Raw genomic sequence first — 15,290 nt, 5'->3', positions numbered from 1 at the left:
TGTTTTTTATTAAACTTTTCTGAACTGTTTTTTTTTTTTTTTTTTTTTTAATTACATGTTTGTGTTTACAAACACTTGCTAAATAAAGCTTGGATTACTGTACGTCTTCTTGGGCTCTGTCACAAAACTTGAAGAACTGTTTTAAGGACTGTGTTGTTTTTATGGACTGTTTTTCGAAGAGGGTTTATAAACAGCTTAAACAATTTTATGAACTTCTAACTCGATTTAATAATCAAAATGGCTTATTAAAAACATTAGGTTATGGATGTAACCCCAGTTCCCTGAAAAAGAAGATTATCAACAACAATACTTTTGGGATAGGCCCCTCTGGGGAGTGATGTCCTCTGTCCTGCCTACCGAGGGAATAGTAGTCACTCCGCGGAGATCACGTTATTTTTTGCATCGAATATGCGCCTTGGGAAACTGAGTCAATGGGGACATGGCATGCAGATATAACTGCTAGGTACACTTTCAGCATAGAGGGGGACTTACCTGTCTCTAGCAGAGGGCAATAATTGCTATAAGGCAATAGATGGGGTTAACAGAGAGGCATACAACAAGCTTGTGGAGGAGGCCCTAGATTTCTGCAGTGTACTGACAACTGCATCTGAGACTCCTAAAGCGGACAGACTGTCCCGTTCAGCGACCAGACCCACAGTTGGTGTCTGCCTGATTCTGAGTGCCAGAGGGTACCCCTTGCCTGACTGAGGAGAGCCAGGCGCAGCGGGATCTCCCAGGGCTGGCCTTGCAGCAGCTGGCAAAGGTTTGAAAACCAGATTCTTCTGGGCCATTTAGGGGCCACCAGGAGAACTGTCACCTCTTCTCTCTGGACTTTCTCCAGGAAGTCTGGGAGCAACGGTATTGGCGGGAATGCATACAAGAGCGTTGATTTGCTCACAACTCCAGTACATTTATGTGCGGGGATGTCCAACAGCCCGTTCAGGCCCTGCACACTCCTCTGCTGGCCCAGACTGCACCCCAATCTGAGTTGGATGTGTCCGTCGATACCACCTGGAAGCTGTGGATTACCCCCATCCTTACACTTTCGCACAGGCTCGCCTCCACCAGCGCTGTGCTTCCCAGCAGAAACGAGACATGGTCAGCGGACAGTATCAGTCATGTTTGGGGTGTATGGTGCATATAGAGTAACCCCAGGTGGAGGGCTGAGAAAGTCGCTGTCAATCCCTATTGCCGTATGGGACACTGCCCCTTCCTACGACTGGGAACAGATCAACCAGTCATCCAGGTAATTCAACACCCTGATCCCCTGCAGCCGCAAGGGCCAGGATGGCGTCCACACGCTTTCAGAAAGTGCAGGGGGCTAAAGAGAGGCCGAATGGCAGCATGAAAAACTCAAAGATGTATCCTTGAAAAGCGAAGCGGAGGTATTTCCTGTGTACAGGACAAATAGGAACATAAATACAAGTCATTTAAGTCGACCAGTTGCCCGGCCGGACAGACTGGAGAATGTGACGGTCTATACTTAACTGGTGTGTATAGTGGTGTGTCTGAGATGCAAGTGCCTTAGACACAATCCTCCAGGGGTCCTTGGGGCTGCTGAGGCCAAGACAGAGCCCATTGTGGGGGCTGCCTGGGGTGGCATTGGAATTGCCTTCGAGATTGCTGCTGTGCTGGAATCCCACATCATTGCAGATGGGCCCCGCTATTACCTGCCGTGGAAGTCTGAAGGTGGTGCTTTAGGTTATCATGAAGGGTAGTGGGGATCAGAACCGTCTCAGTCACCATGTGAATCACCGGTGGACACCAGCGTCTCGTTCTCTCCCATACCAGAATACAAGAGGGAAGCACTGGGGCAACCTGCCAAGATGTTTCACATTCTCAGTGGGAGCGTTGCTGCAATTCCTCTACCGCTGGTCCAAAGGTATGGCCAGGGGATATTGGCGCCTTAAGCAATGCTAGCTTGTCCTCATCAGAGATCCTCGCTTGGGAAAGCCAAGCTGCCTGCAAGCTGCCAGAGGCTTGTCAGGCTTCGGCCCAGGGCTTGTCCTTGGAAGGCGGAGATCTGGAGCAGCATACTCAAAACTAGGTGCACCTCTGAAGCCACTGGTTCAGGTAGGAGTGCCAACTTCAGTACTTCAGTATGTAGTCAAGAGGCCTGCCATATTGGCTAGGCGTATGACTTGTGCTTCAATCGAATATTCTCTTTAAGTGGGTTTCCGATACCCTGCCTTGACCATTGGGGCATGCAGGGTCCTTATGTAGACCCCCTGTTTCTGAAGGGAGGGACTCCCTGTGTCACACATGGCTCGGCGTAGAATTTAGCTATGCTTGATGTCTACATGGCCCTGATGGTGTTGTTTAAACACTGGAGGGTGTAAACCTGTGTATTGAAGCACTCCGGGACAAAAGGTGGAGAACTACCGAGGACACTGAGTGAGGTAGAATACAGTACTGGTGCACCGAAGAAGCTGTTATCAACATGCTGGGGCGCTGAAGCACTGAGGCTCTGAGGCACTGAAGGCACTGCGGGTGCAAACACCTAGAATACTGGGGACAGGTCTAGCCTTAGCCACATGTAGCCAACATAACCTGGGGTAGAGAACAGCATACGTTAGGGTGGATACACAGGCTCAAGTGGCTGCGGTAGGCAATCAGGAGAACAGTACAGGGAAGTGCACAATGCTGCACCAGGGTGCAGTGTGGATGATACCCTGGCCTGAACTGCATGCAGTCACACAACGGGGCAGTGGGTAGTGTACACCGGAGTGGAGCACATGCTCAGGCATGTGACAGGAAAGAAGAGAGTACTGCTTTTATTTTATATATTTTTTGAACTGCAAGGCAGTAGACGAGAAAATCACACACAAAACCAATGTGGGGTAGAACAGTCACCACTCCAGGCGGGTGGGCTGTATGAGTATTAACGTCGAGGGTGACGAAGGCTCTGGGGTACCGAGCACCAAGGGTGCAAGCACTGAGGGTACTGGGCAAGGCTGCCTAGTCTGGACCGCATGCAGTCACACAACCAGGACAGTTCGTAGCTTGTAACAGGGTGGAGCACAGCCTTCAGACGGAGGTCACCGGAGCACCGCAGCACCAATGCACCGAGCATAGAGGGTACAAGCACCAAGGCTACTGGGCAAGGGTGCCTAGTCTGGACCACATGTAGTCACACAGTCAGGGCAGCGCATAACTTGCAACAGACAGAGGTGCTATGAGGAAAAACAGTCACCCTGCCAGGCGGGCGAGTTGTGAAATACATTTGAGACAAGCCGGCAGAGTCAACTCAACAAAGCTGTGTCTCCGTGGAGGAATGTGGCGAAGTGGTTTGCAGTGCGCTGGTGTAGAGGTGATGAAGTGTTCAGTAATAACAATCCAACAACAGTTCAATGATGAAAAACAAAGCTTTATTAGTTGTTTAAATAATAATACTGGCTATACACAGCGATGTGTAAAGCCAGTTAAAACCACAAGGTTCAGTCCCTAAATAATAATAACAAACACACACACTTTAAAACACCTACACAATCACCAGTCCAAGTGAGTGCTCCAGGTGCAAGTGGTGTTGTGAATACAAGAAACAGTGAAACAGTGGTTCAGTGCAGTCCAGGTTTGATGCTGCCTTAACACCGACAGCTCCTGGATATTTAGACGTCTACAATAGCAAATAACAACAGTTAAATAGATAGACAAGACAACACTAAACACTCACATATTCTTTTTATTCCTCCCAGTCGTTTTGTAACCATAAGAGAGGAACAGATTGCTTGGCCACATCCCCTGATATACCTTCAGTCACTCCCCCTTCGGTGTCCACTTCCCTCGGTAGGCGGGACCGAGGACATCACTCCCCGGAGGGGCCTATCAGCAGCTCTGACATAAAATACTCAGTAAATACCTGACCTGTGGCAGGTATATCCCAAAAGTACTGTTGTTGGTTGCCTTCAAATTGAAAGGGAACAGTCCTTACCAAAACATTTCTTAACACCATTATTAAAGTGATTGTGGCCTGTTATAAGAATAGCACTTTCAGTTATCACTAACTTTTAGTTATTGCCATGTTTCATTGCTTACGGCAGAGTGAAGTAACTGCCTTGACATTTTTTATTTCTGGTTCGCTCCAGTCTTGGAAAAACAAAATGCTAAGGTAAACTCAAGAGACAAACTTTTTAGATAGAACAGTAGTTCTAAAACTGGGGGGCACGGACTGTATCTTATCCCCCCCCTTAGGGGGTTGGGGGGGGGGGGGGGGGCTGTTAGAAGGTTCAGGGTTTTCTTATTTTTTATTATTATAACACATATCTTAACCTAAGCTATACCGTATAAAGGTTGGATACTTTATTTGGGCTTTATTGCCTATTTTTATTGGATCGCCAGTAATACTTCTACCAATCAGTGAGTGTTGCATACAGTACTCATAGTGATCCCACCCTCTGGTAGACTGGTCTACAGAACATGTTAAAGAAATGCTGGACAATGGAAATAATGTGTGAGATATCAAAGTGAGAATGGCAGTGATGTTGCAAATTTGCTTGAAAACATAAAAAGTAGACCAGACTTTTCCAAAAGACCTGGAATTGATGATGCGATCAGAAACTCAGAGGCAGCCCATACGGAAAATATATATATATACTGTGTATATATTCATATATATATATTAAATATATGTTTTATATATTTAAAATATATAATTGTGTATGTTAAATATACCGTTAATGCTTTTAAAATATAAAGTAAATATATAAATATATTTGGAAATATATTCATATGAGAAAAATGCATAATGTATATATTTAAAATATGACATTTAATACACAGTAAGTTGTGTGTTCATGAACACAATAATGTATTATTTATTGAATAATAAAAAAAAAAAAAAAAAAAAAAAAAAAAAAACTATTGTTGACAAGCAGGGCACTTAAAATGGCAAATTTTTGCCAAGGGCAGTGACTAACACAAACACAAGCTCACTAACACAAAAACAAGCACACAGGCACCTCCCACTCTTGTGGATGCACACACCTCTCAGTATGAAACAAGCAAGATGGTTCTGAACCCGGCTTCTTCTCATTTGTAACCTTCCTGATGGACTACAAGATTACGAAACATGCTTATATATATATATATATATATAGCTATATATATATATATATATATATATATATATATATATATATATATATATATTCTATACATTCTTAACACTAGAACCACCAAGGTTGTCAATTTGACGGTTCTTGACAATTCCTAAATATACGTATTAATTACGCTGACAGCGTTTGATTGGCAGCATCACAAAAATAAAACTAAAAAGTTATAAAACACTTCTACCTAGAACTGCCTGACACCGTCATATTGACTGTTATATAGAACACAATAGCATTTCAATTATACAGTATACTATTCTATTTTTTAAAATGTCTTACTCATCAGTCAAGGCAGTGCCAATGATGAATTGATTAGATCAGTCTTCAGCTCTTATACAAATGAAAATGTGAATACAAGTATGGAGTTGGCATTTAGACCAGGTGGCATGGTGTATTTCCATGCCACCTGGTCTAAAATATAAATTCCATACTTCGTCTTGCAGGTGGATGGTTGTCACAAAGACGTCTGCAGTGGGTGACGTCAAACCAGAAACCAGGAACCAGGAAATAAACAACAGAGGTGGAGTTTGGTGAAGCTGAGTGATTGGTCTCGCTCAGCATTTAATAATAAACAGACAGACAGAAAATAAAAGATTTTAAGACAAACAAGACACAGGACACAGCACTCGTAGCCAAAACAAAAACGACAATCAAAACGGACTAAACAGACAAACATGGTGAGCTGATGTTTTAACTTATTATTATTATTATTATTATTATTATTATTATTACAGTTACCTCCGTCTCCAATCCCGTTCTCCACTCACCAAACACACAACCTCGAGTGAGTGAAAACATGCTGCTTTATGCAGCTGTACCGAGACTCGATAGCTAATCAATTATTCAATTGGAGTTGCGGTGCAACTGCACGTGAATTAATAAAGTGCAATTCCCCGTGCTCACATATTATCACATTTTACTTGCATGTGAAGTGCTGTGCAATCCTTGTGCCTAAATACAAATATACATTTTAAACACTTGTGTTACACAGACCCGTTTATATCCTGTGTACCAAGGACTATACATCAACATTAACACACAACATACAACACAAAATACACACAGGGGCCGGGCACTTTGCCATAATGGTACATAAGTTAATGTGTTTTACAATACATTACAGCATCAACGCTTTGTCAATTGCAAGAAATGCATGGGCAATAACTAGGAGTAACTATACTGTATATAACCTACTGTATAGCCTATTGCAGCTAGCCAAAGAATCATTTTGTACAGAAAAGTGCAAAGGAGCTGTATAAAAATAATTAAAGTGCAATCGATCACCTTTTTTTTCCTATGCATCTGGCTGCCTACTATAGCCTATACTGTATGCACTTTTTAGGACTGTATGGTATACAAACCCATTTTAGTTTCACTTTCCTCTTACTTATTTACATTGTTTTCATTGTTGTATAGAATGTCTTCAGAAATATTTTGTACAGAAGGAAAAGCAACGCTGAAGGTATTGACCTCTGTGCCAGCTGAAAAATGTAATAGTAAAAATACATTAGCTGTGCCCAAAGCGTGTGGAGAAAAAAATGCCCTGGATACAGGTATGGGATTTAAGAGAACACTTTGGCTTCTTTGAAAACATGTTGTGCTGTTGTGATAGTAAACCACATTTGCTTTATTTATTTTTGTTACTGTGTTTCAACTATGTCTGTATGAACACAGTTGTCTATTTTTATTCACGTCGTTATTTTGCATGCTTTTTATGTCTTTAGGCTGCATAAACACATTTATTTTCAATTTTATGTTATCGGTACTTATTTTGTTTGTGCAGTTCTGTATAATATGCCTGCATAAAGACAAATTTGTGTTCAAAAGGTTTATTTATTTATTTATTTACACACTCGGCGGGTATATGGGTTTTAGTATATAAACCCAATTATTTTCAATGTTGTCTTCCTTATTTACAGAGTTGTGGTGGTATAGTATCGTGTATAAAGAATAAACCGGTATAAACATTCATTTCTGTTGTTTTTCATCATGTTTTGCAGTTGCGCTTTATGTAATACGTGTGTATATTAACTCATTTCTGTTCAAATGCACACTTATTTACATTATGTCGGTTGTGCAGATGCTTTATGTGACATGGCTGGATAAAACCAGGACATAAATCAGATTGCTTGCCCTTTCATTATTATAATTATATTATTTTTAATACGGCTGTCATGGAGGTTCTAGCTATGCCTATAACTCTGCGGTTCTAGTGTTAATGTATTGTTATTCAGTTCCAAAATATTTACACCAATTTGTTGCTAAATATATATTTTTTATATATTTAAGCATCCATAAAAAATGTTTGACAGATGTAAGGCAAAAAACTTAATATAGTTTAAATGTATGGTAAGTTTTTTGCAAATATATATTGATAACAAATTTTTGTAAAATATATTTTTAGTCAGTTAAATAAAATGAATTAATAATGTATAAAAATACATAAAAAATATCTGGTGCACTGGAATATATTTTAAATATAATTTAATCTGTGAGCCATATATTTTTTATATGTTGAAAATATATGGTACGGCTATAAATATATTATTTGTATATGTAACATGTTTACCATTCATAAAAATATATTTAAAAAAATAATTATTATTTCCGTATGGGAGCGTAAACAGCGCCTGCTACTGTAGTAGGACTCTTCTTTTTTATGTTAAGCATTTGTGGGTTTTTTGGAGTTTTTTTTTGGTTTTTTACAAGGGTTTAATTAAGTAACAGCCAAAATTGCTTGTGTCAGATTTGTTGAAAGTCTGTAACAAAATGGTTGATTGTTATTGTTGATACGTTGTAGATACAACTATTAATGCAGGCATCGCCAAGTCCAGAAAATAAAATGTTAAAACATTTTGCACCGAGTTGATTTTGCCAGTGCCTGCTAGTCTACTAACCAGTTTGAAATGATTTTGAAGCAAATAAAAGCATTTTCATTTCGGCTTTATTGTTAAAGATTTGACAAGTTGCAATACTGCCCTACAATTACTACACGGTACCACTGTTATCGTTCCACTGTTATGTTGTGAACCATAGTTTTAAAATTGAGTGATAGCAAATGCTTATCAAAAAGGTTTAATTAAGGGCCATTTAAGAATTTAAGAGCGATGAATACTGTAACTGATTAGAAGGCTGCCTTTGTTGTTCTCCAAGTTGTTGCAGTGACATTGTAGATGCTATAACAAGTTATTGTGTTTAATGTCTTTGGATTTAAAAGTACAAATGCAAAAACTGTGACTTTTTTTGTGATTGTGCTTTGAAAAAAAATCCCCAATTGAGCGCGGCCCAAAAAGCTTGAGAACTACCGAGCTAGAAGACATTACTTGACTTCTTGACTCTTATTAGTTTCTTGTTAGTATTACCTTAGTATTCATCTTGACATGGGCATTTGTCTCAGGTAATAACACTTTTTGAAGTTATGGTCAAGATGAAATAAAAATGCATTGGGCTACTGACTGATTATGATCAATTGCAAAGAATGCAGGAAATCAGAAAATTAAAACAAAATAGACTAATGTTAAGATTATAGCCTGGCAACTGTTTCCATCCACCACTTCCCTTCACTGCATGAGAACTTCTCCCCCAAGCTTGCTCACTCTATCAGTTAAACTGTTCTGAGCTCTCTTCTCATTGTCACAGTGTGCTACCTGCACATTTTCCTGCAGCTGAAACAGTTGAGTGATGGGACTAGGCTCCTCGAAGAGAGACTCAGCATTTTTGCGGTGACATGGCTATGTATCTTGACACTCCCAAACAGATGACCCAGAAGATTTGTAGCCTGAACCCTGACAGTGGCTCCTGGCATTTTCCATTACCAACCGGGGGGAACTTTTTTTGTTGTTGTTGTTAGTTTCTTTCGCTGTATTGCTAGGGAAGCAATTTCTGCAAATGTGTCTCTTAAATACAAAACACACAACTCAGTTATTATTTATGGTGCTGTTTTCTTATCTGACAAAGGAGTTTAGTTTCCTGTCACCTTTTGGTTTGTTTGTTATTCATAAGCCTCGCATTGCCTCAGGCTCTGCAGCAGCACTGACAAACCTTTAGCTTACAGTGCTTAACGGATTTTGTAAATAAATTACAGGAATAGTTTTTTGTGGAGCTTGTGAGAGAGGGAGAAAGAGGAAGGGAACTGTGGCTTTATGAAACATTTTAAATAGGAAATCACAAAGCAGAAAGTTTTAAAAAGAGAAGGGATAGACTCAGACACCTTTCACTGTAAATGTATTATTAGCATTGCAGTAATAATTTATATGTCAACCCAGCCACATGTTTAATTGTGTGTGAAAAATGCTCGTTTTTGAATCATGCTTGTGCTTGTCATGAGCTTTTTGGAATAGTTTGTTTGTATGACAGGGATGGCTCACATTGCAAAGAAGTTTAGGCCATTCCACACTTCACTGTTTGTTTGTCTTGGTCATACCAGTCAGGCTCAGAGTAAAACCTTGAATGGACCAAAAAGCTACACAATTCTTGAAAATGAAAAATGAAAATGAAAAACCTACATTAGTATTGCTGGTGTACTAGCTGTTTGCCTGTAGTAATACAAGTGGCCCATGTGGTCCTGTATTTTAAATTCTAATGTAAAATATTAATAATATATACAAATAGTAATATATTTATGGATATTACCCTTTAGGAAGTATAAATATAAAATATATAATATTATATATAAAATATATAATATTATTTTATATATATAAAATAATAAATATAAAAATGTATTAAAAAAATTGGTTAACATTATTACTCACACCCCTTTATTCTTGCTGATAATCTTTTGGCTTTTCACTTTTTTTCTCCCTCTTTAATTAAGGACATACAGATATTTCAAATACACAGCTATAGATACATTTCAGTAATCTTTGCTGTAGGCCAAATGACTGACCACTGGAATGAGTTTGCCCCACAAGTAATAAGGTATTGAAGGATCATAAATAAATTATACAGACTTTGCAGAGGGACTTTATCTGAAACCAAACATAGCAAGAGAGAGAAGCATTTATATTCTGAATGATGAAATTGTAATAACTTTCCAAAGCTTGTACATCCTAAAAAACGAAGGTTAGGGTAACCCAGAGTTTAACAACCACAAGAGCATATTGTTTGACAGGAGGCACGGGGCGTATCCGTGGATAGGACGCAGTTTATTTGGGAGAAGCAGGAGCAAGCCCTCATATTGGGGTTAAACATAGCAAAGGAGGAAAATGCAATCTAGGCTCTGCAGTAACAAGCAGGTAGCAAGAAGGGATTGCAAAAGAATAAATAAGAATGGGTTAGGACTGAGGAATGAAGCTAGAGGAGAGGGACAGACCAGACCAGGTATCCAGACGACGAGATGAGCCGTTTCTTCTCGGGATGGGTGTGCTCATACTTTGTCTTGTATAGGACTGCTACACTATATCAGACTAGATATACTATGTGTTAATAGCACTGTCTATTTGAGGTGTCATAACCAAGCTTTAAATAATAATAAAGTCAAACCTGTTAACTTGCATGCTTTAATATGCATATTAATTGTGATGTGTAAATAAATGGAAAAGATTTGTGTGACATTTGAGTGTGTCAGGTTTTATTTTCTACTGTGTGGTTGGAGGTCTGAACCACGGCTGAATGTGTGCGGGTGAACATTAAAGTGTAATTTTTCTAACAGTATCAGCAAGCAGCGGTAACTTTTCATCTATGGCGTGGTTTTTGAAATATCAGCATGTTCTAAACTGATGTATAAAATACACGCAACACCAAAGACCTTCAACAGAAGAATAATAGTATTGCTAGTTCCAGAAAATAAGACATGGATTTTAAAGCCTTGGTTAGCATTCCTTCAACAATCATGTTTCTCAGGGAATTGAATTGGAGCAGGGCATTTGGATACAGTAGGTGTATTCACTCTCATTGAGACTCTAGAATGGACTGAAAGGGTTATTTTCTTCCCTTACCAGAGGCTTGGTGAACTCCGGAGCGTGGTCATTCTTGTCTGTGATGGTGATGGTGGCAGTGGCTGTGCCAGTCAACCCCACGTCACTCCCTGCCATGTCCTTGGCAACTATTTCCAGCTCGTACATGTGGCTTGGCATAGACTGTTGGGAGAATAGATATCAATTTTACTTTCCCTTGTTCCTTCAAATCCTGAAATCTGACCTTGGCATTCATATTTTATTTTCTTACTTAAATCAAGATGGTTTTACTTCCCATGACATTTTGATGGGTATACACGTATACAATATACTCCAATACGACATCTTTGTATGTAAAATGGAAGGCTTTTCTTTACATGAAAGTAGGACATCTTTATAGTGTTTTCAACAGTACTGAGCCTGTATTTAGCTGTGCTTGCCATTTTAATGTTGTGCAGGCTAATGACTGAGATCAGAAGTTCATCTGCAAATAAGAGATGTCAAACATGACCTCATAGTAACATGTACAGATTGTCCAGGTTGTATTACAGGCTGTTGCCAATGACAACGAGTCTCTATACTGCTAAAAATGAAGGTTACAATAGTGTGTAATGAACACAGAGACTGGAAATCCTTTCTTAGTCAGCTCTTGAGATTTAAAACAACATTCGTATTGGAGAAGACAAAAAGTTTATGTAAGCATGTATCACAACATTTTGACTCACTTGATTTTCGGGCTTGGCCTTGACTTACAAAATTTTGACATCTGAGTGATAGCTTAGCACTAGGCAAGGAGGCCCCCGGCGAGGCTGAAGATTGTTGGGCAGGACACGATAAACTCAATTTAACTGGTTTGATTACTATTTGTACTTGACACCGTCTGCTTGACTTTTGTGATGGATGAAAAGATTTTCTTGTCATTCAAATGACCACTTTTTTTTACAAGCCTAAAACATTGCAGCTTAAAATGCGGGTTCCTGTCTGGATCTATTAATTATTTTATGATTTGGCCTTAGAAGTCCCCTCGTTTGGGGCATATCCAGTCATATGCTGTCTTAGCATGGCACAGAATAAGCTATTAGAACCATTGTTGAAGCAGATTGTGGTACATTAACTGTTACCTTCAGAGAATGAATGAGCTGAGGCCTCACACACACACAGCTGTTACTTTGATGGTAGCATTTTAGGAAGAGCAATAGCAGCTAGTTGAATTTGTTTTCGGTGTTTGAAATGGATACATTTCTTATTCGCAAAAGGAAAATGAAAGAAAAAAATACAAGTGAGTCTACAGAAAGTTATAGAGAATCCCTTTGGATCATTTTTATGTTAAAAATAAAGTTTAGCATTGTTTGTTATTGATGTTTTTTCTTGAGGTTAATGTTTTTGCTATTGTAAACTTTTCAAATGACACACATAATTATGAAGTAAATGGTAACGTGATAAACATTTACAGTGTACAGTTTAAAAGAAAAAAAAGTTGAAAACCCCTGTTCTAGAACACCATGATAATTGTATAGATTTATCACTGTCTAATGTTGCTCCTTGCTTTTTCAATCTCAACTGTTTTGATAGCCACATTTTTCATTGACCAAGAAAAACCTCTCACTGCCCATCTGAACACGAGATTTGTTACTCGCTTCTGTGTAAATGAAAATCCAACATGATATCTGAACAACTGGGATTGTATCTAAAAGACATAATCAATTTACACAGTAGGCTTCAAAAGTAATTTGGAGAATGCTGTAATAACTAGTGTTTCTATATTGGTTCACTAATCTTGAAAGAGCCCGATCCAGAGAACATGTGGGACTTTGGTTTGTATAATGTGGTAAGCTAGCTCTGGGGTTTTCAAACTGGTGGCCAGGAACTGTGCAGATGGGGAGGGGGTCATGATGGTTAAGGGGGGCAGCAGAACATAAGAGAAATATTGTCTTATAAATGACCCTGACTTTGAGCAGCACATAAATGTAATTCATAGTAAGAAACTAGGGAACATCATTAATTTATTATAAATAACATCCTACTGTACATATAACTTTTTCATTTTTTTGTTTATGAAATTGATAAATCACACAATCTTGTGATTTATTGTGTAATAAGATTGTATAAAAACATTACAAATCATAAAAAAATAATAAATCCAGTTGCTGAGAATACCATATGTGATGTACTTTACATAAATAGAGTTACATTACTTGGGTGGACCATGTAAAACATTCATCGTGTTTACATACTCTGGTGTGTTGCCTAGGATATCAAACTTCCAGAGCTGATTAAAAACCCAGTGATGAAAGGACTACAGCCACTTCTCAGGCAGGAGACATGTCAATTAGAAATAGACCTTTTTAAAAGCCCACTGGAGAATCTATTTTTCAATGACTGCTGCTGAATTTGCTGTTATGTTCTGGAAGGTTTCAAGGATAAATCAATTGTTCTTGCTATTTTGTACACGTTAAGTCAGTGTGCTATAGGATGCTGCTCGTAGCTGATGAGTGGATCTTACAGTACAATTGCTTTTTTCATCCATCTATCTATCCTTTTATCAGATTAACTCAAGAACTGGTAGATCCCAAACCACACTGAAAAAAAAAGTTTGCCCAATACTAAAATAATCTCATCCATAGTTATAAAACACTCAATAATGTTACATTTAGAAATACTAAAATAAACTTTGTAAATTCAATGACAAACATCTTTCTCAATGTGAAGGTGAATCTCAACTATTTTAAATGTTGTATCATTAAGTATCTCTTATCGCTGATTTAAATCACCATATGCTTAACAAAACACATCCGTCTGCTTTACTGTATCCCATAGCGCTTCCTCTTGCGCCTCAGTTACTAATTTAGCACACATTTCATTGTTTAGTGCCTCGATTTGTTTCCTACGCAATTATCACATATGTTTATTTCAATCTCCCATTAATCTTAAAATAAATAAATCTTGCTATACACCATGTATTTACTATTGACAAAGCCTCATTGGGGGTCCTGGAGTAATTCACTGAGTTTAGAATGATACTTCCAGACACGGGAACATGTTTTGTCTTTACTTTGCTTGGGAACTTTTACAAAGACAGCAACCAAAATTAATATGCCAACTATCTGTCAAATGTATGCTTAAGAGGAAAGAACATTGAAAAGATAATCATTAAATAAATAAATACAAATATATACTTGAAATAGAAATACATTATCCCTGGCAACAGAAACAAACTAAACTCAGGTCTCATCTGTACACTAGATGGGTGTGGCAAAGCGTAAGCCTTGCACAATGAAATATATAGTTTATTGTATGTTTTTGTGTTAATTGTTACAATTGATTTAATTGTTTAGCTGCTGTGGCGCTCCGCTGGGGACGATTACCCGTCTGCGTGGAGCAGCAGCTGAAAGCAATCAGCTGTTCCAGCAGGCAGGTGGGCGTGTCTCAACAGAGCGTCAATATAAAAACATGGCGATCGCTGTGATCGGGGCTGCTGCAAGACCTGCCGTTTTCACGGCACCTTTTTGAGTTATAGTTTGGGGTATTGTGTTTTATTTTGCACTTTTTGTATGGTTTACTGTATTTGTCCTCTGTGCGTTACCATCGCTGGTAACGTCACATGACCGCCTTTATTTTACTTTCGTTTTCTGTTTTTGTTAATAAATCCTGCGCGCCTGTGCCGGCGTTTCAACACCACCTCAGTCTATCTGTATGCTTGAACAGCGGCTACCCACACGCGTTACTCGAGGAAGACCCTGTCACAATGGGTTATTATCATTTGCTTCTAATGGGTTCTGTAGTTCTCATTAGTTCCCCATTGTGTGTGTGATCTGGAGGTACACAAAAGGTTGACTTATTTTCTGAACTGAATTACAGTATTGGGCATGAAGCTTATGCCTCAGTTGCAACACCAAGAGGAATTCTATGGGACTGGGCTCTGGAGCAAAATAAAAGGTTCCATCTTCCAAAAATCATTGAAAGCAACAATCATACAGGCTTATACAAGTTCTGCTTATAATAAGTTCCGTCTCTTCGTATTCTGCACCATAACTAATACTGACACACCTGAATCTTACCTAGACATTATTATTCAACTAGAAGCACATTCGTTTCTCCAAAAATGTTGTTTACATTGGTTTACAATTATATATACATTGGTTTGCAGTGGTTCACCCCCTACCAAGAATGTAACATTTTGTTGAATTACAAATAATTTATGCAGTTTTTCAAACAAACTCTTTTTATTCACAGCTGTAGTGATTAAACTGAACACTGTTATATGCGGAGGAAGTTAAATGTCAGC

At 38.8% G+C, this 15,290-nt stretch overlaps 1 protein-coding gene across 1 annotated transcript in view; it reads right to left on the bottom strand.

The window, feature by feature from the left end:
* The window catches only part of LOC121325542 (cadherin-13-like), a 356,087-nt gene that overhangs the window by 72,193 nt on the left and 268,604 nt on the right, over positions 1-15,290 (bottom strand). Inside the window, exon 8 of the mRNA XM_041268193.1 lies at positions 11,048-11,188. Coding sequence (XP_041124127.1) covers positions 11,048-11,188 — 141 coding nt within the window. The remainder of the gene's footprint in view (positions 1-11,047; positions 11,189-15,290) is intronic.

This window comes from Polyodon spathula, chromosome 13 (genome assembly GCF_017654505.1).
Source record: "Polyodon spathula isolate WHYD16114869_AA chromosome 13, ASM1765450v1, whole genome shotgun sequence".
NCBI lineage: Eukaryota > Metazoa > Chordata > Actinopteri > Acipenseriformes > Polyodontidae > Polyodon > Polyodon spathula.
The sequence above is the reverse complement of the archived record's forward strand: the minus strand, read 5'-3'. Positions and strand labels throughout refer to the sequence as shown.